Below are 23,880 nucleotides of genomic sequence, written 5' to 3'. Positions count from 1 at the left end.
CCATGTCCACAGGTATTTACCTTATCTGGACAAAAGCCATAAACCTGATGACCACCTGACCTCTTAATGTAATCAATGAGAGCATTCCTCAGAACACACTTAATTACATATTAACATGTTAATGTAACCATTTGATGTTTCTTTCTTTTACATAACTTCTTGTTAAGGTCAGGGTTTAAAAGTTAGCTGGCACTGTAACTATATGAAGTTAGTGTTGAGAATGAATCATGTTCAAATACTAAAAACAGCTATTGAGTGGAATATGTGGAGAGGTTGTTTATATAATCTTTGCCATTCTTTGAAGAACAAACCCTGTAAAATGAAGCTGTTACAGGAAAAAGGCTTTTGTGGGTAAACAGTTCAATTCTATTTCTTTTGTTCATGTTTGATAGAGATGTGATGCTTCCAGTATCAGAGGCAGAACCCATCTTTTATTACCAAGGCAGGCTTCAGGGAAACCTCCAGGATAGGTTTATGTGTATGCTACAGGGGACACAGAAGAAGGATGAGCAACCTCTGGTTAACATCCACACAGAGCTGTACATCACATCTGGGGGTGACATACACATCAACACACAGCATGAGGTCAGACAGATTGAGACAGCAGGGAAGCCAGCAGACACTGAGAAAACGATTCAACCCAGTGACATGTTCAAGCACCCATCTGGAGAATACAGACCCATCAGGACAGTTCTGACCAATGGAATCGCAGGAATTGGAAAAACAGTCCTTGTACATAAGTTTGTGTTGGACTGGGCCGAAGGAAGAACCAATCAAGATGTGCATCTCATTTTCCCCTTCACCTTCCGTCAGCTGAATCCACTGAAGGAGGAAAAGTTTAGTTTGGCAGAGCTCATTCATGAATGCATCCCAGAAACTAAAGACATCAAGGAGGAGGCTCTAAATCACATCTTTACAACTCTGCAGTCATCAGGAAACACCAACTTTGACAAGAGTCCATTCAAACTTCTGTTTGTGTTTGATGGACTGGATGAGAGCCGCCTTCAATTGGACCTTAATGATATTGGCAATCTTGATGTAACAAAGTCGACTGATGTGGAAGTCCTGCTGAGGCAACTCATCAACAGAAAAGAGTTAAGCTCAGCTCGCATCTGGATAACCACACGACCTGCAGCAGCCAATCAGATCCCTCCTGAGTGTGTCGGCATGGTGACAGAGGTCAGAGGGTTTACTGACCCACAGAAGGAGGAGTACTTCAGGAAGAGATTCAGAGATGAGGAGCAGGCCAACACCATCATCTCCCACATCAAGACATCACAAAGTAAGTAATGTTAGTAAGTAATGTTTTCACACATGCTCTGTCCCTCTTTTTTTTAAAGACTGAACCGCAGTTATCTTTCAGAAAGAAGCTGTGCAACTCTGTCATCAGTTCTCAGCTCCCAGTCCTCTAAACTGAGAGAGCTGGACCTGAGTAACAACAACCTGCAGGATTCAGGAGTGAAGCTGGTTTCTGCTGGGCTGCACAGTCCACACTATGAACTGGAGGGTCTCAGGTCAGGATTCCTCAGTCTTTTGGGAGTAATTTGAAGCCATTTGAGTCACATTGGTATATTGGAATCATTGAATAATTATAATATTACTCAGTCCAGACATGTTGCCTATACCAAGTCAGATACCAATCATGCTAAATACTGAATATGTATTTATTTAAAGACAGTGTAAAGTGAATTGACATTTTCTTCTAAACACATTAAATAGGTCATAAATGTATTTCTAAAAAAGGTGTAAAAAGCATTTCAACCATTTAGATTTGAATTGTGGAGCTAGGCTTCACAAACTGTTTCAAGATTTCTGTGTCTGGATTTAATGGGCGGGTCTGAAAATCACCAAATCACAACCCGCCCCTGCTGCTGTAGAGGTATAAATACATTCAACGCACACTACTACTACAGTCTACAGTTAGCCAGTTAGCTGAGTTAGCCGCCGAGTTAGCCATCGAGCTAGCAGCTGAGTTAGCAGCAGAAAGCTCTAAGAGGTAGCGTCCATGTTTCTGGTAGAGGTGGTGACTTTGATTGACAGGTGACACTTGGTAGGGGGCGGGGCTTCAGCGAACTCGGCGGGAACGCCCACAGCGATTGGGAGCAGAGATAGAGGCTGAATTTGAAGCCTAATTTCATATATTTGGGGATTTTTTTAATCATTCAAATTTGGCAGGGTGGTTACCAACACACTTTTCTGTGGTATGTCAAACTCAGAACACATATTTATTCTTACTTTACACAGACTTTAAAGTAACATTTGACTGTATATGCATAATATAATATTTACTGACAGTACATATTATATTATGCATATACAGTAAAATGTTACTTTAAAATCTGACCACTCACCCTTAAAATGATATACAGTACAGTACTGTATATCATTTTAAGGGTGAGTGGATGTAATATGTCAGATCTTTCTTCAGCTCTCAGCTCAATAGCACAAAAACAGACCTTCCTTCCTTCCTTTGTTTTTACGGTTCTACGGTTGTCATCTGTGAAACACCTCTATGAAAGGTGCTATAAATGAAGTGATTGATTCATTGTAGAAATGGTCTGCTAACTTGAATGAGGATAAAATAATTTGATTGTGCGGCTCCTCCAGACTTTCTAAATGTTATCAGACTGAATGGATCAAATTCTGAAAGTGAAACAAATAATTCTGTGTGTTGTTACCCTTTTACAGCTTCTCCTTTTTCCATTATAGTATGCAGGTGAGTTGCTTTTGGGCCACTGGCCGTTGTAATTACACGGTTTAACCACTATGTCAGTTTAGGCTGATTTGAGATGAGCCAGGCCTGTGATGCATATTTGTGCAACGATAACTTTATGAGATCGAGGTTTCTGCAGCTTTTTGAACAGCAGCTTCTCTTTACTGAATGAAAGGATCAGAGCATGATGGGAAACAGCTGACCAACAAGCTGATTGGCTCAGGTGTTTGATCAACAACATGACATTTTATCAAAACTCTTTTTATTTGGTCTGATTGTGTACTAATGTGTTGATGACAACTTTTATAAAACAAAGAGACAAAAAATATTGAGTTACCAAATATTACAGATAGAGTCCCAATATGAACATTATGTCATTATTTAATATTTGTCAGTATTATGAACTAATACAACATAACACTTTTGGTAAGAAGTGTGAAATGAAGATTTTCCTCTGTACAGATGTGTAAATATTTGACAAATAAAGAATATAATGAATATTTCTTGCAGTATGAGTATTGATCTGTGTTTTACTTACTACTTATATTTCCACATAACAAAATGCATTATTTACTAAAATATATACAGATTTGATATGTACACATATGTATTGTTATGGTTTTAAATATATTCTTAATGTTTTCACCATTTATCCCCTTCATATAGAGGCATGTCTTGTCCTATATATGTTATCCAGCTGTGCTCTGATTGGCTCAGGCTGACGGTAGATTGACTCTTGAGCTGAGTGTTGCTTGTTCTGCTTTGACAAATAACTGACAAAGTTCGAAACCGCATACTTGAAGCATCTGTTTCCACATCAGCTGCAGTTAAGGATCCGATGGCAGTAACATTTCCTTCAGCTTAATTCCTCCAAAAGGGAAACGGTCATTATGGGCCCTGAGCACATTCAAGCCAAGTTCTGCCTGCTCTTGGTCACACCGACCGGCTTCTAGACTATTTAGAAATAAGTGAAAGAGTTATAAATAAATTAGTTTACTAACTAAATTCAATGTTTAGTTCCTGGTCAAATTCAACTCCATGTAGATCTCTGTAGAAGTTCAGCTGATGAAGCCTCTACATACAGTGCTATGTCCCCAGGGGGGGCTGGTGAGTATTAGTGGGTGTGAACCATAGACTGTATATAAGTTTGAACATAAGGCTGAGGCACTTCCTGTAGTCTCATGTGATCATACGAAAAACTTGGCAGTTACTGAGAGGAAATAGGAAGAGGAAGTAAGTCCGGGTTCATTCAGCGTAACTTTTATATAACTGGGCTCAAAGGATGACTGAGTGTATGTAAATCCAGGAAGAGACTTTGTAACATGAAATGACTTTTTAATTAGTTATAATCTTAATGTGTTTAGTTGTGTGTGCAGCGTTTCTTCGGGTGAAAGAATGTCACATGGAGAAGCAGACTCTCTGCCTGCTGTGCCTCCAGAGTCATCACAATGTGGTAAGAGAAAGGTTTTATCATTCCTTGTTAAAGGGATAGTTCAGGTTTTTTGACATGAAGTTTTATGACATCGTCACCATCATTGTCGTGCAACAGCAGTGGCTTTTCCTCCACTGCTTCCTGTGAGCAGAGTTCTTTTGGTGTTGAAGAAAGTAGTTCCGGCTAGTTTTCTGGGGTCATAAAGATAAAGCGTTTTGCTTCAAAAACTATGCATTGAAAAGAGTAATACATTTGCATCACAAAATCTTTGTCCGTAAAAAAGTCAGACCTCACAATCACCTGGCACAATTTTCCCTTCCTTCGTATCACTGCACGCTGCCGCCTGTTGACCTTTCCATCGGCTGTTTCACGGTGTTTCATGGAACTCTGATTTCTTTCTGGGAACTGTAGCTTTGGTCTCTAAAAGGGAACGTGAATAAACCGGTTTAGGGCAGTTGAGAAGTCCCCTACTGTTTGTTGCACCCTTAAAAAGACAGGACTCCATCTTCCGTTTAGGCAACTTTATTTTCCCGGTTCTGCATTATTTTTATAAGAGTTTTTCAAAAGACTGCAGCCGGAGCTCAAACAGCAATATCGTATCTGTACAAAAACCAAACTTAAACTTCACGACTGTCGCACACCTACGTGCCGACTCATAACATATACTGTCGTAAAACTGTCATATTACACTCAATGAAATAAAGCATAATAAGCACAAAATATCTGGACCAAACAAAATAAAAATGCATTTTCATGTAAGTGCTTCACCTATTATTATACCTGTGAAGTTTATAATTTCCCAGATATTTCTAGATCGCAACATGTACAATCTGTAACAGCTTTAGTTAGTGTTACTGTGATGAATGAGGTACAGAGGTGGGAAGTATTTGGTTACTGTACTCAAGTAGATATTTCAGGTTTATCTGTACTTTACTTTAGTATTTATCTTTCTGATGACCTTTTAGTTTTCCTACATTGAAACACAAACATCTGGACTTTCTACTCCTCACATTAAACAGGCTCGTTACTTGTTTCAACCTCAGTGACTTAATATAAAGAAGACATGATGTGTAAATAAACAATAGAAAACATTTTTTTATTGTTCTTTTAGTGTGTTTACTCTGTGTCCCTATCTTATTTTGTGTATTTTGTTATTTTTCTTTTTGCAGAGTTATCGAGGTATCGTATTGTATATTAACGGCAAAATTAATTTCTACGTTTTACTTTTGTACTGAAGTACATTTCAGAGCCTAAACTTTTTTACTTTTACTTGAGTAAAATAATTGAATCACTAGTCTTTTTTTTACACAAGTATCTGAACTTCTACTTAAGTACAGAATGTAGAAGTTAAAATGACATGGCACATAAGGACTTTAATTTATTCATTTAAGTGTATTGTTAGCAAATTAATTTGCATCTCTAATAAAAAAGAGACGGATAAACTTCTTTTAACACATCTAAAAACCAAAGTCTAAAAAAATGTTAAATTTAACATTTTGACATGCAGCAAAGGTCCTCCGGCCGGGATTCAAACCAGGGTCCGCTGCGTACCTGGCATGTGCTCTTAACCACTCGACCACCTGCGTGCCAATAAATATTTTTTTTAAACTTTTTTTAAAACTTAGATTTACTTGCTCTTGATCTTTTAGGTGTTTCCTAGGTGAGCTCTAACAAAACTCTCTGAACCTGTACTACTCAGTTCAGGGTTGAGAAAAGGAAATTCAGGTTTTGTTCTGGTTTCTGATCATTTTGTCTTTTCTCATTCAGCTACAACTCAGAGCGAAGCAGCAAGCACAACAAACACCGCCCAGAATGGATCTGTCGTCTACCATCCTCAGCTGACAGGTGTTAATGCTGGAAGGGATATAACTGTTAGTGTTAACTACACATATGGTAAATGTTTCCCCTGAATTTATAAATCAAATAAATACATGTATGTTTAAATATTCAATTGCCGAAAATATAACCTCCATAATGCCTTTTTAATTTTTCTGCTTTCACATGATATGCTGGTTCTGTTTCAGTTCAAGCTCCTGCCAGGACAGACGAGACTACTGCTTCTCCCAAAACTAAAGGTACTGTGCTGTTTAGAGACATTACACATATGACTTATATTAAATAGATTTTCTATAACAAATAGACAGAAAGTCAAACAACTTCTACCAGTAAAAGATAATTAGATGTGGTGATTTCTCCTATTTTATGACTAAAGAAAACATTTCCATGACTGTCACCTGTTTTTCTGTCAAAACATCTGTCCATCGTATACTTCACATCGTGTTTTGATTTGTGATTAAATCTGGTAAATAAATAGTCGGTTTAATCTTAATGTGTTTTGTTTTGTGTGCAGCGTTTCTTCTTTACTGAAGTCAGAGGTATCAGGGTGAAAGAATGTCGAAACGGAAAGAAGACTCTCCTTCTGCTGCTGTTGCAGCAAAACAACTATGTGGTAAGAAAAATACTCATTCACTCAATATTCATTGTTAGGTACTCTGACTTGTTTTTGGGAACTGTAGTTTCAAAAACATTAAGCGTCTGATTTATTAAAGGTTTTCGTGTAAACTTGCAAACAATGTGCATCTGATCTAATATCATGTCCACCAGTGGCGGCTGGTGACAGAAATGTTTGGGGGGGCGCAGTTTGATGGTTGGTGGTCCTAGGGTTAGTGTGAAATAAGCCGTAGCACCACTTCATACCGCAGCAAAAAAATTCAAATAAGAAAGAAAAACTAATCTAAAAACAACACAACACACTATAATGTCCCCTGGTTTGTCCCAGTATGATATCTCTGACCCACAGAGAGAGGAATAAAAAATTATAACCAGACATGATAAAATTCACTCACATCACCTAAAGATACCAGCAGTTAAAGCAGAGTTACCAATAAGGTAATATGCTTAAAAAGAGACACCACCTATATTTTAGTTATTGTGTCTTCAGTCCTGATTTCACAGTAATCTGTTAGTTGTAGCAATACCTAAACATGACAATAGATGGCGCATTAAGCACTATACACTGCTGTGATTAAGCATAACTTATTTAACTTATTTTAATAATGAAATGTACCCAAATCAACTGTAATAGTCAAAATTACTTCCATCATTTCTTATCCTGCAATTATGCATTTTAGTTTTTTACACTTCATAGTTATGTCTTTTATAAAGTATTTTTAACACTTTACAATATTAATAACAGCAATGCAGCTACTACCTGATCTTTTATATGTCCTGTTGGAGCTGCTGGATGCAGCCACTGACTGAATCTATGTTCCTCTTCTGGAGCTTGGCATAGCGGAGGTCCACATGTGGCCAGATGTGGTGAAACAGCTGCAGAAAGGGCTCAGCAATGCTAAGTCTGCTAAAAACAACTTAGCTTCATGCTATTGTCTTGATGGCTGCAGCTTTCTGTTTGATTTTTTTCAGAGAGATGTTTTAGGTCTCGTTCCCCTGTCGTTGTCCACAACGTTTCGGTGCTGACACTTTGAAACAGCAAACAGATAAAGCAATAAAAGGAATAACTCACACTGCATCCAGCTAGCCAGCTCCGTTTATCATAACAGCAGCAGGAGATACTCTCAGCTCCTCCATCACCTGCTGCTGCTTTATCCTCTTTCTCTCTTCTAGTTAAAGTCTTGTGAAATTATGTTTTTGTAGAGAAATTACAAAATAATCTTCTTTAATTTCCGCGGCTCCACTTTAACGTCATCTCCTGAACCTACCGTCAGCAGGAGTTTGGGTGACAGCAGCTGACGGGAGGGCGTGAATGACAGCCAGAACCGTCCAATCACAGTAGATTAAAAAACATGAAACAACAACAATTCGCTGCCAATAAAAGTGGGCGTGTCCGGGGCGCACTGAGCTGCGCCCCGTGGGAAACGTGACGCAGGCCAATGAGAGAGCAGCCTCAGGTCATGTGCTTTTCAAAAGTTTGAGGGCTTGCATTGACTTCCATTAGGCCGGCGCCCCACATACAGGAAGTACAAATAGAAATTAATAAAATACAATTTGGAATCGATTTATAATGAATGCTGACAGGTGCTGAGAGACTAACAGGCGCATTTTAAAAGCAAATACTTTTTATTTCATAATGATTTAGCATTATCTAATTAATTTATATTTAATATGTTTAAGTAGACTTTCTCTAGATTATTGGATGGGGCGGCGCCCCAGCGCCCCGCATTGACCAGCCGCCAATTCGCGCTGTTTATTTAGTAAAACAAACAAGTAAAGGAGAGGACAGAGAAGTCAGCTACTATTAATGACAGCACAGACGTATTACAGGCTCAGCATCGTTTCTACCCTTTTCCACCAAAGCAGTTGCGGATATCACGGGAGAGAGGGGAGGGGGTGTGACATGCAGCAAAGGTCCGCTGGTCGGGATTCGAACCGGCGATCTAGAAGAACTATGAGGCGCTAAACTGGACAAAAGCCGGGTGAAAAATGCGACAGGAAATTAATGTATGCGCGAGCGAGGTTGAAAATGCGCGCGAAAGATGTTGAAAATGCGCGCGAGAGATTGAACGTGTGTGAGAGAGAGAGAGGAGGTTAAGGGACCGTTAAATTGTTGTCAGTGGAGTAGTTTATCAACAGTAGAACAGTTATTTTACACACCTGTTCTGTTGTCTTTTGTTTTAATGATAATGAATGTTAGCAAAAATGTGTATTAAATACACAAACATCAGTAGATTGTTTTAATATTAATATTATAATAGTCAATTTCTATACTTTTAGCTTTTTAATAACTTCTAATGTGTGATCTGGGACCAAACACTTCCTCTGGATGTAATTCTAAAATGTACCCATCATTTAGTCATAACAGCTGTTAAAAGGAAACAGAACACAGGAAATGACATCTCTGTTAAAAATTCAGTCAAATTTGACAATCTGCTCTGCTCTTATTGTAACACAAAAATATGCATAATTAATCCCAAAAAATTTGTTAATCGCTGTTTATCATTCACAAAGCTAGCCTTTGTTTCAGAAATATGATCCAGAGCCTTTCACAGAAAATTACCTAATGAGATATACATTGTTGTATAACATACTACATGTTGTATAAACTCTGATGTCCTGTAAAGAAGAGATTGTTGGCTTTCCAGTGATATGTCATTTGATATGCTGGGATGTTGGGAATGTACTATTTTCATAATAATAAAATAATGATAATAATAACAATAATGATAATTTCTAATAATGATTTATCAAGGACAAATTCTAAAGAGTAGGGTTGTAAAATAGAGTTATGAAATGATACTTCTACTGAATACATTTTTCATGCATTTTTCGCCCGGCTTTTGTCCAGTTCGGCGCCTCATAAAGAACCAACCGTCAGGGGGCGGGGTTATGAGACCAACCACAACAAACAAGACCTTGTGAAGCAGGTTTGGATGCCAATGAAGCGTAGAGCCAGGAGCAACAGCTGTACAAACCCGTAGTCTGCCATTGTTGTTGTTGCTTTTTCGTAAATACATTCGTATGTAAACATAAATCAAAATTCAAGTGGTTGTAACAAAAAAAAAACAAGGGCACAGGGGGGATCCCCCCCCCCCCCAAAAAAAACAAACAAACAACCAAATAATGCAAATGAATGGCGCCAGTGATTATGGGAATGCAGCAATGTATCTGGCGTATGCGGTAACGTAATCACGTGGCCCCCTAACCACCTTTAGCCGTGGAAAAGCTTATTGGTTCTCAGCTGGTTTGCAGGTTGAACCAACCGTAACCAGCACTGGCACTAAACCAAAGCAGTTATAGTGTGGTTAGGGGGCCACGTCATTACGTCACCATATACCGTTTTTCTGGCAGAAAGCCAGTTCTTTGTCTGTCGAAACAGGAAAACCGGTTCCAAATTAAGCACTGGCCCTGAACCAGCACTGGAACTGCTTTGGTGGAAACAGAAGGGGTTCACCTGTGTTTCTAGTGCTCAGAGCACTTTAAATAGCAAAAGTGGATTTGGACAGGCCCTAAATGCACTTCACACCATGTGCTATAGATCATTATAGATCATTAAAAGAAGTCCCATGAACTACAATTTATTTATTTCAATTTATTAATTGACTCTTCCTGACTCTTAATTAAAAGAGTCAGGAGGTGAACAGTTTTTCTTTTGTCATCAAAAGTCTAAAAAATGCAATAAATGTGTCAGTCCCACTTATCATATTTCTACCAAGATTTACTTGCTCTTGATCTTTTATGTGTTTCCTAGGTGAGCTCTAACAAAACATAATCTCTGAACCTGTACTACTCAGTTCAGGGTTGACAAAAGGAAATTGAGGTTTTGTTCTGGTTTCTGATCATTTTGTCTTTTCTCATTCAGCTACAACTCAGAGCGAAGCAGCAAGCACAACAATTAGCGCCCAGCATGGATCTATCGCCTACCAACCTCAGCTGACAGGTGTTAATGCTGGAGGGGATATAACTTTCAACGCATATGGTAAATGTTTCTCCTGAATTTATAAATCAAATAAATACATGTATGTTTAATTATGAAATTTCTGAAATATATCCACCATGATGCTTTTAAATGTCAGGCTTTACACATGATATGCTTCGAAGTTGGCGCCAGTGTTTTTTTTGTGTTGTTTGTTTTTGCCTTTATTGAAAACCTGTAGAGAATACAGACAATGTAAACATAAGTCAAAATTCAAGTGGTTGTAAGTAAAAAAAAAATTCTTAAAATCATCTCAAAGAAAAACAAGGACACAGGGGAACCCTCCTCCCCAAAAAAAACAACCAAATAATGCAAATGTATGGCGCCAGTGATTATGGGAAAGCAGCAATATATTTGGCGTATGCGGTGACGTAATCACGTGGCCCCCTAACCACCCTGAGCTGTGGAAAAGCTAATTGGTTCTCAGCTGGTTTGCAGGTTGAACCAACCGTAACCAGCACTGGCACTAAACCAAAGCAGTTATAGTGTGACGTGGTTAGGGGGCCACGTCATTACGTCACCATATACCGTTTTTCTGGCAGAGAGCCAGTTCTTTGTCTGTCGAAACAGGAAAACTGGTTCCAAATTAAGCACTGGCCCTGAACCAGCACTGGAACTGCTTTGACGGAAGTGGTTCACCTGTGTCTAGTGCTCAGAGCAAAGGGCACAAATCAGACTTTATGATCAAACTGATAAAGGTTTATACTGTCTGTTAATACTTAACTTCCATTGTTCCAGATGCTTGGTGTTGCTTCAGTCTAACCCCTTTAAACCATGCACCTTTCGCATCAACCATTTTTCCACCAATTTTTTTAAATAGCAAAAGTGGATTTGGACAGTCCCTAAATGCACTTCACACCATGTGCTATAGATCATTATAGATCATTAAAAGAAGTCCCATGAACTACAATTTATTTATTTCAATTTATTAATTGACTCTTCCTGACTCTTAATTAAAAAGGGTCAGGAGGTGAACAGTTTTTCTTTTGTCATCAAAAGTCTAAAAAATGCAATAAATGTGTCAGTCCCACTTATCATATTTCTACCAAGATTTACTTGCTCTTGATCGTTTAGGTGTTTCCTAGGTGAGCTCTAACAAAACATAATCTCTGAACCTGTACTACTCAGTTCAGGGTTGACAAAAGGAAATTCAGGTTTTGTTCTGGTTTCTGATCATTTTGTCTTTTCTCATTCAGCTACAACTCAGAGAGAAGCAGCAAGCACAACAAACACCGCCCAGAATGGATCTATTGCCTACCATCCTCAGCTGACAGGTGTTAATGTTGAAGGGAATATAACTACGAATATCAACAACACATATGGTAAATGATTCCCCTGAATTTTATAAATCAAATAAATGCATGTATGTTTAAATATTCAATTGCCGAAAATATAACCTCCATAATCCTTTTTTTGTCTGCTTTCACATGATATGCTGGTTCTGTTTCAGTTCAAGCTCCTGCCAGGACAGACGAGACTACTGCTTCTCCAAAAACCAAAGGTACTGTGCTGTTTAAAGACATTACACATATGACTTATATTAAATTTCCACAACAAATGGACAGAAAATTACGTAACTTCTGCTAGTAAAAGATAGGGTGTGAGCTCACAAGGCGAGACGAGATTTTCAGTATTTTTAAGAACTTCAATGATGAAATATATGACTGGAAAAAGTGTTTTTATTTTACTTACTTCATCTTGTAATGGATGTCACTTTAGATCTATCTTCTAAATATGAATGATCAACTGCAGTATACAGCACTGTAAAAGGTTTCCCCTCCTCAGCCCCCCCATGTAGATAGATATTTTATAGATAGATCATTTTGGTATTTAAGGAAATAACAACAGGTGTTTCGGGTCTCACAACATACACCCTCGCCCAGGTGACCCGGCCGGGGTTGATCAAGCCCCAACATGCGTCCCAGCAGCGACCCACGGATCAGCCCTCTTTATCCAAAGCCACCTTGTGGCTTTCTCTGCGGCTTCGCTTGCGGATTTCATGGCCCTCTTCTTGCCTGCTCCTGTCACGCCCAATCGAGAGAGGACTTTGCAGAGTGAACCTCCTGCAAAGCCTCTGCAGCCGACCTCAATGGGCTCGTAGAATGTTCTCCATTTCGAGTGTCAACGAGATGTAATGTTTTCGGCTGACTCCTTTTTCTGTCAAATGACCCAGAAATTGCATAACCGGTTGTTTGGCATGCATTATTGTTGCGTCCTTGTGAGGAGACAAAGCTTTTGGGTCTGACTGCACTGCCAAGACTGCAGTAGGGGGAAGAGACTTTTCACCCCCCTGATGTGGTTGGTCAGATTTATCAGTCAAAGCTTTTTGAGCCAGGTTCTGGGCTGGCTTAAGTTTTATCAAACTGGTCCAATTTACTAGTCTCAGGGTCAAAGGTGACTGATCACATGATGTTCTGAGCCGTACTGTGGTGTGTCGGCTACAGACACTATGTAACGTGTTACATGCAACGCTTTCCAAGTGCCACTGGATGAAGAGATGGAGTGAGTGACATCACTTTGTGGCAACTTTAATTAAGGGAGACAACTTTATTATTTATGTTTATTTTTTATTTGATCAGTCTTTGAAACGCTCTGTATGCTATTTATGCTCTGTGTGCTTTTTTAAATATCCACCACCTGGTGGATATTTAAATAGCACGTTGGCATGATTTACAGCCTGAAACGGTTTTTGGTTTTGCTGATGGTACCCCATAGCGCATTTGTCTCAAAAGTGGGACCAGCATTGATCAGTTTTTACCCAATATCATGTAGTTTAGATACTGAGCTTGCCGGGTTGTTGTTAACTTGTTACTGTGAGCCTGGTGAAAACAGGTCTCTGGTCTAGCTGGGGAAGAGCTTATTTCAAAGAGTCAGTATTCTCCTTTTGCTGAGAGTCCATAGGTCTGAGATTTAGGTGAAATTTCCCACATAGCAAGAGAATAGTACAGAAAAATATGGAATAACACCAATGATATTTTCAGGATCAGTATGGTGACAAGAAATTGTTGCAGCGAGCATGACCCATTCCCATGAACATAATGGAACATCAGTATTATCTTAATAGCTTAACTTGATTTTAATTAACTTAAAAACCCTAACATATCTCTTTCAAAGACAAGGCACTCTGTCTGGACCCGATGGGGTTCTTTGGTTTTTGTTTTGAGTTGGTCTGAAAAACAGCACATACATGCACAGATACATATGGATATATATTAGGAGTATATTAGCAAATGTTATTCATGAAATTATATTTTTATTATCTTTCAGAAAACATCCAAAGGTGCCAAGAAGAACTAAAATCTTACCTTGAAAATAAAACAGAGAATCTGTTTCAAGGAACAAAGGAAGATGGATCATCAACTCCTATGAACAAGAGCTATACAAAGTTATACATCACAGCGGGAGGCAGTGGGGAGGTTAATAGTGAACATGAAGTTGTTGTATTAGAATGTAGAAGGTGTACGAGTGAGGAGGAAATCCAACTCAATGACATTTTGAAAGCTTTACCAAACGAAGACAAGCCCCCACAGAGAGTTCTGACAAAGGGAAATGCCGGCATCGGAAAATCTGTTGCTGTGCAGAAATTCACTCATGACTGGGCAGTTAGAGAAGCAAACCAAAGCTTTCAGTTCATATTTCCATTCACATTCAGAGACCTGAATTTATTAAAAGATAAGCCTTATAGTCTTGTGGGTTTAATAGCTGAATACTTTGAAGAAGTGAAGGATTTGAACACTTCAGACTACAAAAGTTGTAGTATTTTGTTCATCTTCGATGGCCTGGATGAAAGCAAACTCCCGCTTAACTTTGAGGAAAATGAGATATGCCGCAGCGTTACAAAGACGACGACAGTAGACGCCTTACTGACCAACTTAATCTCAGGGCAACTGCTTCACAAAGCCTCGGTCTGGATCACAAGTAGACCGGCTGCAGCCAGTAAGATTCCTCCCGAGTTCATCAACAGAGTGACCGAGGTACAAGGCTTTAATGATGAGCAGAAGGAGGAGTACTTTCTAAAGAAAATCAGTGACATCAGTATGGCTCGAAAGATCTGCGATCATCTTCAGTCAAAGCCGTTGAGAACTCTGTACATCATGTGCCACATCCCAATGTTCTGTTGGATTATAGCCACCGCTCTTCAGAGTCTCCTCACAGGAACTCACGATAGTGAGTTACCCAAGACTGTGACTGAAATGTACACACACTTCCTGATTATCCATACAAAGAGGAACAATCAGAAGGATTATCAGGAAGTTGAAACAGACAAAGGAAGAAAAAAAGAAAGTGATAAAGATGTGATCATGAAATTGGGAAAGTTGGCATTTGAACAGCTACAGAAAGGCAACATAATCTTCTATGAAAAAGATCTGAAGGAGTGCAAAATTGACCTGAAAAAAGCTGCAGTTTATTCAGGAGTTTGTACACAGATCATAAGGAAAGAATCAGGTCTTCACAGAGAGGAGGTTTACTCTTTTATACATTTAAGTGTGCAGGAGTTTCTTGCAGCTCTGTATGTGTTAGAGACCTTCATAGAGAGTGGACAAAATCTGCTTCCCAGCCAGTCAAATGTTAGAATCAGGTCACAGAATGTAGAAAGCCTTCTTGTACTTCACAAGACTGCAGTGGATATGGCCTTAGCCAACGATCACGGACAATGGGACTTTTTTCTGCGCTTCCTGCTTGGTCTGTCACAGGACAAGAATCAGAATCTTCTTCAGAAAGTGTTTGGATTTGAAGTAAGATGTCCAGTGAATAACCAGGAAACAATCAAGTACATTCACAGGAAGATCAAGAATCTGTCCAATACCGACAAGAGTATCAATCTTTTCCAGTGTTTAAATGAACTTGGTGACCAGTCTCTAGTAGAGCAAGTCCTCAAGTATCACAACTCAGGAGATGTTAGTAAAATTTCACCTGCACATTGGTCAGCTTTGGCCTTTGTAGTGCGTCTTTCTAACGAAGACCTGGATGTGTTTGACCTGAAGAAATACTACAAGTCAGATGAAGTTCTGGGGAGGCTGCTGCCAGTGCTCAAAGCATCAAAGACCGCTCTGTAAGTATTTGAACTCAAGATGAACACCTTAACTTGTAATTAAATGGAGAAGTACAAAGTCTTAACATTTAACGATTTGTTTTTCACTTCAGGCTGAGTGACTGTAACCTCACTGATACATGCTGCGAGTATCTTTCATCAGTTCTCAGCTCAAAGTCTTCTGGTCTGGAGGTGTTAGACCTGAGCAGGAATCAACTGCAGGACTTCGGAGTAAAGCTCCTCTCTGATGGCCTCAGGAGTCCCAACTGCAAACTCCAGAAACTCAGGTAAAAAGACCCAGACAGACAAAAATGTTTTGGTGCTGTACAGTGTGTAAGTGTGTGGGAAATTAAGTAACGTAACACATTACTTAAAAAAAAAAAGTAATGAGTAATGTGTACTATATTACATTTTTAATATACAGACTATTGTTTTAACACATATACTGCCCTTTTTTTTAAGACTCAGTGGCTGTAATCTGACAGCAAGATGTCGTGAAGGTCTGTCGTCAGTTCTCAGCTCCCAGTCCTGTAGTTTGAGAGAGCTGGACCTGAGTAACAACAACCTGCAGGATTCAGGAGTGACGCTGCTCTCCGTTGGACTGGAGAGTTTAAACTGTATATTGGAGTCTCTCAGGTAAGGAGACTACTATTTGTTCAGTACGTGACCATTTCAATGCTACTTTTTGGACCTATGAATATCTGAAGGATATTACAGCTTGGATTTTTCTTGAAAGAATATAGCTTCCAGTTAAATCAGAAGATAAACAAATGTTATCATGTTGTAGTCTAGTTTTCACTACATTAGGCTCCATAACACCACAAACTGTTGCTAAATGGTCTAAATCAACAGTTCTACTCAGTACGTGTGATGAGGTTAAAAAATAGTTCTCTAATAATTCAACAATGAAAGAAAACTCCAGCTCTTCCTGTCATTCCCGCTGGAAGACCTCATGGTCTCTGCATGGATCTGAGGATCTGCACGGTCATGCTTTACTGATATCTCAGTATGGATGAAGGAACATTTAGCTCCACCTTTAGTTTAACCTCTCCTTGTCTTCCTAGCCAGCTCCTCTATACAACAACAGATCAAGATCCAGCTTGAATCAACCCAACTCATGCCCACAAAGTCTGCCCGAAACTTTGGTGCAATGATTCAACTAAACTTTAAGGTTTGCTCGGCTAGCATACAGCACAATTCCTGGTACAGGATCTCGTAATATCACACAGTGACATTTACAACTCCTTGCTGTCAGGCCTCCCCGCATGTATCCGCTGCAGACGATCCAGAAAGTGGCAGCGCATCATAGGGTTGGTCCATCGGCGATGCCTGACAGCCAGCCGGACAGGCGGCACATCGCCGGCACATCGCTCGTAATATCACACAGTGACATTTACAACTCCTTGCTGTCAGGCCATTGGCGATGTGCCGGCGATGTGCCGCCTGTCCGTGGCAGTCTCCCGCATATTGATAGCGTCTCCATGACGGCCGCAAGTTAGACGAATAAATGCAGCGCGTGCGAGAGCAAAGCTCTGTGTTGCCGCTTATTAGATCGATCCATGCCATCGGCCATCACGATGTTTTGCTTTGAACATCGTCGATCGTCCAATTCCTGGACATCGCCCAACCCTAGCGCATCAGGTCTTCAACCAGGCCCGTACAGCACTCCATGTTTCATATCGCTCCACTGGCTCCTCTCCTCACATCAAATTCAAAGCTCTGATGTTGTCTTACGAAACAGCAACTTAAACCGCTCCTGGCTACCTGAAATCCCTCATCCAGGTCCACAATCCCACTCACTACGTTCTGTCAATGATGTTGCCTGTTGGCACCTATTGGACCTGAACTTAGTTTTATGGAACTTTCTCACATTGATTTTTCTTGACTCTAACTATGCTGGTGTTGTATTAGGTCTCATGTGTACGTTGATTTATACATTTTCCTGAAATTGTAACATTGTAACACTGAGACCACTCGAGTCAGAGAATGAAAATACTACCCGGTTTTTCTATTCATTGAATCAAGAAGTTGATCATTGACTAAATAACTGTTTGTATCTCCAGACTGTCATCCTGTCTGATCACAGAGGAAGGCTGTGCTTCTCTGGCCTCAGCTCTGAACTCCAACCCCTCCCATCTGAGAGAGCTGGACCTGAGCTACAATCATCCAGGATACTCAGGAGTGAAGCTTCTGTCTGCTAGACTGAAGGATCCACACTGGAGACTCAATACTGTCAGGTATAAACATGAATGAACAACATATCAATTTTTTCTCAAACATATTTTTATTGATTTTTTCACGATAACAAATGTACGTAGAAAAATTATGACAGGATTGTAAAACGTACAGGCAGATAAAACCTTATCTTAACCCTCCCTAGCATCTTTAACAAGCCAAGTTGTACATAGAAAGGTAAACAAAATAATCCTGGAGTGGTGCAGGTGGTAGCTGGAGGTCAGGTTCAATTGGAGGAGAATAGTGAGATTAGTAAAGAGAACAGAATACGTATGTAAGCACATATATACAAGCATGTCCACACACATACACCCATATATGTACATATGCACAAAAACAAGTATAACAGGTAGCAGATCCATTGATGGGTTAGAAGTAGGGGTGCAAGAGATTAGTTTATTCATGTGATATTACTGACATGAGCATAGACAAAATGCAGGCTAGAAAACAAGCCTCTGGATGGTCTGGAGATTATTGAAGTGTTTCAAAAAAGGTCCCCTCACCCCTCTGAAATTTTTCTTCGGAGTTATGGATGGAGTTGTGTATTTTTTCAAGATTTACACAGGACATAATATCTCTCAGCCACTGAGCGTGGGTGTGTCGGGCAGCATCCTTCCACCTTAACAATATTGCACATCTGGCAAGGAGAGAGGCGAAAGACAGAGTTCGACGTTTGGCCAGGGTCAGGCGTGTATCGGCCCTGCCCATGGTGCCAAAGAGAGCAATTCAAGAGTTGGGCTCTACATCCAAATTGACAATGAGCGACTAAGGCATGTCCAGAACATATGGATAAGGGAGGCCTCATCTGTCTTACATTTGTCACAGCATGGATCTACATGTGGGTAGAAACTGGATAATTTGGTTTTGGAGATGAAACTTTCTGCTGCTAACTCAGCTGCTAGCTCGTCAGCTAACTGGCTACCTGTAGACTGTAGTAGTAGTAGTGTGCGCTGAATGTATTTATACCTCTACAGCAGCAGGGGCGGAGTTATGCTCCGGTGTGTAACCGTGCTATTGGTTGATTTTCAGACCCGCCCATTAAATCCAGACACAGAAATCTTGAAACACAGTTTGTGAAGCCTAGCTCCACAATTCAAATCTAAATGGTTGAAATTCTTTTTACACCTTTTTTAGAAATACATTTATGAACTATTTAATGTGTTTAGAAGAAAATGTCTGAATTCACTTTACACAGACTTTAACTGAGGTAATTTTGTTGTGATTTAATCAGTGTTGATTTATTTTTCAACCTATTAATAGTAACCTAGAAATGTTACATGTGTAATTAAGCAGCATTTCCTTTAGCCATTCTGTTACTTAATTTTAGACAACGCTATCAAAGTAAGGCCTACTTAAATGCAGTAATGACTCATGTGAAATATATAGACTACGGTTTTCACATATGTACTGTACTGTTCTTTTAAGACTGACCAGCTGTAATCTGTCAGAGAGAAGCTGTGCAGCTCTGTCTTCAGTTCTCAGCTCCCAGTCCTCTAGTCTGAGAGAGCTGGACCTGAGTCACAACAACCTGCAGGATTCAGGAGTGAAGCAGCTTTCTGTTGGCTTGAAGAGTTCACACTGTACTCTGAAGACTCTTGGGTAAGGAGACAATTATTTGTTTAGAACATGACCATTTAAATGCTGCTTTACAGACAGATGAATTCAAGTGAAGGTGTTAACAATCTATGGTTTCTAATGGATGTAGGTACTGATGGTTTTGTTATGCTAGGAAATAACATGCAACAGGAGACTTATGTGTTCAACTGTGTGAAGTACAATATGTGATGTATTATGTAGTTTAGTTGGAAATCTACTGGATAAGAGTTTGTATTTCTGCTAATAAAGTCTTCCTGTCTCAAAAACCACAAATTCATCATATGAAAGCTCCTGGTATATTTTTCCTGGTCAAGCACTGATCGTTGAGCTCTTGAGTATGAGATATGATTTCTGTGTTTCTCAAGCAAATTTTATCACTAAACAGATTATTAACTCAACTGTCAACAATTACATTTTCTGCTGATATTTGACAGTATTAATAAATAATTTAAAAACTGATAACTTTGCTGCTTTCCAACACCTGGAAACTTACTATTGTTGATCCACCAAACCAACCTGCTCTTAATTGAGGGAATACTAACTTGTGTGTATCTCCAGACTGTCAGGATGTCTGGTCACAGAGGAAGGCTGTGCTTCTCTGGCCTCAGCTCTGAGCTCCAACCCCTCCCATCTGAGAGAGCTGGACCTGAGCTACAATCATCCAGGAGACTCAGGAGTGAAGCTACTATCTGCTGGACTGAAGGATCCAAACTGGAAACTCGACACTCTCAGGTATGAACCGAAAACTAGAACTCACACACTGTTTCTCTGTCACACTAACAAGCTGAGGACTGTTGGTTCACAATCTGTACCAGCAGCTCTGCTGATAACAGTGAAGACAGTAACGGTTCCCACCAGGCGCGTGTGTGCCACATTTCAGGCTCCAACGCCCACCAGAGCTGATCACAGCCAAGCTTGTCAATGCTTGTGATCCCACTAGGTGCATAGTGGCGCCTTTTGTAAAGTGTCCCCGAAGCGGTTCTCCACTTCACTGCGCTAAAATTATGCACCTAGTCTATTTTTTGACGGAAACCACTTCAAAGCTGCGTCAAGCTCCACAGAGCAAATCGAGCTTGGCAGGAAGTCAAACACTGAAACAGGAAATAAATCATCCTGTTATGGTCATATATAAGCAATAAACAAAATGAAGACAGACAATTAAAGAAAGCATTGAACTGCGTAGCCAAAACTTGTCAATGCAGTCAGATGACACATTAAAGGGACATTTATGTAATGGCAGTATTGGATTCTCATTATTTCTAAGTGTTTGGCAAACACACAAATTTGGTTTGGTTCATTGTGTCTGCAGTTCGATTCCAGTTTCAGACCGTTGTCATATCCCTCTCTCTCCCTCTGTTTACTTTCCACTGCTGTACAAAGGCAAAAATGCCAAAAAAAAAAAGGTTAAAAAAGAAAGTGAAGTAGTCGGGTCAAGTACGACTCCCAACGTTAATTTCAACGAGAAACAGCCAATTACAGAGCATAGATTCTGTCACCAATGCTGCTAACACCCAGCGGCAGCAATGCGATCTGGATTTAGAGTGAGCCATTCTACTAACACTGAATTTTGCCTTAAGGTCAATATCATTTACATAAAAGAGGATCAGTGTGAGTTTAACCATTCAATACTTGAGCAATAATCTCCTGTCTGTCTGTGATCATGATGAATCTTCATATATGCAAATGACACAGTCATATACATGCTGAACAAGTGATTGCTGAGTCTTTAATTAAAAAAGCTGCAAAGTCACTCCTGTTTGACTTTCCCAGATTCTAATGTAAATAATGGACCCAGTTAAATACTGTGAGAGGTAATGTGGTTGGCGTCCTGTGCAGTTAGAGATTTATTATGAAACAACATTATCAAAAGAGGATTCAGTTAAACATCCATCTGTCAGTGTTATCATGAGGAAAAACATCAGCATTTTTTGTTTGTTGAAGTTCTTGAAACGACATATATTTGTGTTTCCCTGATAAGGACCTCTTGTGACTGTACAAAGAATTCTAACATTAGATGGGTTGACTAATTCAGAATGAGGATCAGGCCAAATCCATTCAGTTTCTGGTCAGGTTCATGAAGATCATTGATGAGGAAACTTCTGAAGGTTCATTCTGACTTTGTTTCTTCCTGCAGACTGGATCATGGTGGAGAGCAGAGGCTGAAACCTGGTCTGAGGAAGTGTAAGTGTGAACATGTTAAAGTAGTTTAAATCAAAAGCTTGTTTATCTGCATCTGATGAGTCATTGTGCAGTTTTTACCACATCTCATACATTTTATATTGTCATTGTCTTGTTCTCTCCATCAGATATCTGTGAACTCACACTGGACACAAACACAGCACACAAGAACCTCAAACTGTCTGACAACAACAGGAAGGCGACAGCAGTGAAAGGGAAGCAGTCATACCCTCAACATAAAGACAGGTTTGATTGGTGGCATCAGCTGATGTGTACCGATGGTCTGATTGGTCGCTGTTACTGGGAGGTTGAGTGGAGAGGAGAGGTTCATATATCTGTGACTTACACAGGAATCAGAAGGAAAGGACGCAAGGTTGACTGCAGGTTTGGAAGGAATGATCAGTCCTGGAGTCTGAGCTGCTCTGGTGGTCATTACTCTGTTTGGCACAATAAGAAACAAACAGTCCTCCGCACTTCCCCTCCCCCCTCCCCCTCCCCTCCCTCCTACCCTTCCCCTCACTCCCCCTTGATCTTACCCTCCTCCTCCTCTGTCTCTAACAGAGTAGCAGTGTATGTGGACTGTCCTGCTGGCACTCTGTCCTTCTACAGAGTCTCCTCTGACACACTGATCCACCTCCACACCTTCAACACCACATTCACTGAACCTCTGTATGCTGGGTTTGGGTTGAGGTCTGGTTCAGTGACTCTGTGTTAACTGTAGGAGGGACTGTAGCTTTATGGGACACCCTGGTCACTTTCTGGTTAAGATGCATACCTCATACATTTTGTACCTTTGTTGTGTAGCTCTCATATCCTAAGTTGGTTCAGTCATTGATCTCCAACCTTTGATTATTAATAGTCTTAAACAGGCCAGTGTAAATATGATGCTAATTTATTTAATAATGTATTATTGTGCTTATTCCCTTACAAAGACTCTATCTTCTCTCTCTGTTCATTATGTGTGTAAATATTGTGTGACCCTATAGTATATCTGAGAGAAGTTGCCTTTCAGTCCCTGAATTTCCCAAAATCTGGAAGTGTCTGGAAATACATTTAGAAAAAATAAACTGTCACTGTACCATCAGGACAGGGAGAGACCAGAGCAGGTAACTCCAGACACTTCTACTCAAAGCATAGCAAAGGATCTTTTAATAGCCATCTATGTTTTACCATACTATCCCAGGTCTCTGAGGCTTGAAACTCACTTGTGAATGTATATACATTACTGTTTTTAATGGCAATTTATTTTTATTATTATTATTTCACTGTTTTAATGTAAATTAATTCATAATGCAGTTGTTCTCATGTCATCTCTCACTGGAGTTGTAGTTGCTTTTGTCATTTCCTTTTGGCAAGTAACATATTAAACATGTTATTCTTTACTTTTCCATTTATTTAAGTATTATTTTTGCATATAATTTTAGAGTTTTCCTCTTTTTATGATTTATGGCATTCATACTACATGTTTGATTGAACGTTGACGTATTTGTTTGTTTTGGTCTTAATGTTTTTTTTCTATTGTTGACCTATACATAGAAGCATGTATTATCCTCTTTATGGGAGTATCATATCATGTATTCTAGCTCTGTTCTGAGAGTATATTGCAGATCAAAACCACCTGTTTGCTTTTTCTTTGTTGTTATCTGTTAAACTGACTTTGCTGGAAGCTATGTGCATTTTACGGATCTTCTTTTCTGAATTTTGCCTATAGTCTTTCTCATTTACATATTTTTCTGTTGCAGAATTTGATCGCAGCTCAACCTCTTAATGCAGCCGTCACACCAAGCTAAAGATTAAACCCTTACTGCATTATGACATTATCTGAAAATATAAACAGAAATACAGGTTAGAAATGTTTTCTGTGGGCGGTATGAGCTGTGAACCATTATATTATGAAGAAAAGATTTCACTCTTATTTACCTCTAAATTATCAGCTTTGTCCAGGATAATGAACTAAGCATGAGCTAAAACAAGACAGTCACACTGACTGGCTTTTAAACTATTTAGAAATAGAAAGTAAATAGTTATAAAATGATTGGTTTACTACCTAAATTCAATGTCTAGGTCCTGGTCGAATTCAACCATATTCTGGAGGGTAGTAAACTCCGCTCTGTTCATCTCAAGCGTGGCACCACACTGATACACTCCTACATACCTCTACTACATCACATTTAACATGTGCAGTAAAACTTTTCATTAGAATAAATGAATTTAAACAAACTATTTTCTATTACAGCTTTTCTCTATTGCTCTAAGACATTTCT

The 23,880-nt window shown here is 39.5% G+C and overlaps 1 protein-coding gene across 1 annotated transcript; it reads left to right on the top strand.

The window, feature by feature from the left end:
* The first annotated feature begins 399 nt into the window (after positions 1 to 399).
* Positions 400 to 22,331, top strand: LOC133987444 (NACHT, LRR and PYD domains-containing protein 3-like). Its single transcript, XM_062426817.1, has 12 exons — positions 400 to 1,073; positions 4,090 to 4,166; positions 11,772 to 11,897; positions 12,026 to 12,076; positions 13,843 to 15,628; positions 15,721 to 15,894; positions 16,070 to 16,243; positions 17,671 to 17,844; positions 19,268 to 19,441; positions 19,997 to 20,170; positions 21,573 to 21,619; positions 21,745 to 22,331. The coding sequence occupies exons 1-12, from the start codon at positions 400 to 402 to the stop codon at positions 22,329 to 22,331; spliced, it is 4,218 nt and encodes a 1,405-aa protein (XP_062282801.1).
* Positions 22,332 to 23,880: the final 1,549 nt, after the last annotated feature.

This window comes from Scomber scombrus, chromosome 2, assembly GCF_963691925.1.
Source record: "Scomber scombrus chromosome 2, fScoSco1.1, whole genome shotgun sequence".
Lineage (NCBI taxonomy): Eukaryota > Metazoa > Chordata > Actinopteri > Scombriformes > Scombridae > Scomber > Scomber scombrus.
This window is presented reverse-complemented; position numbering and strand designations above follow the sequence as displayed.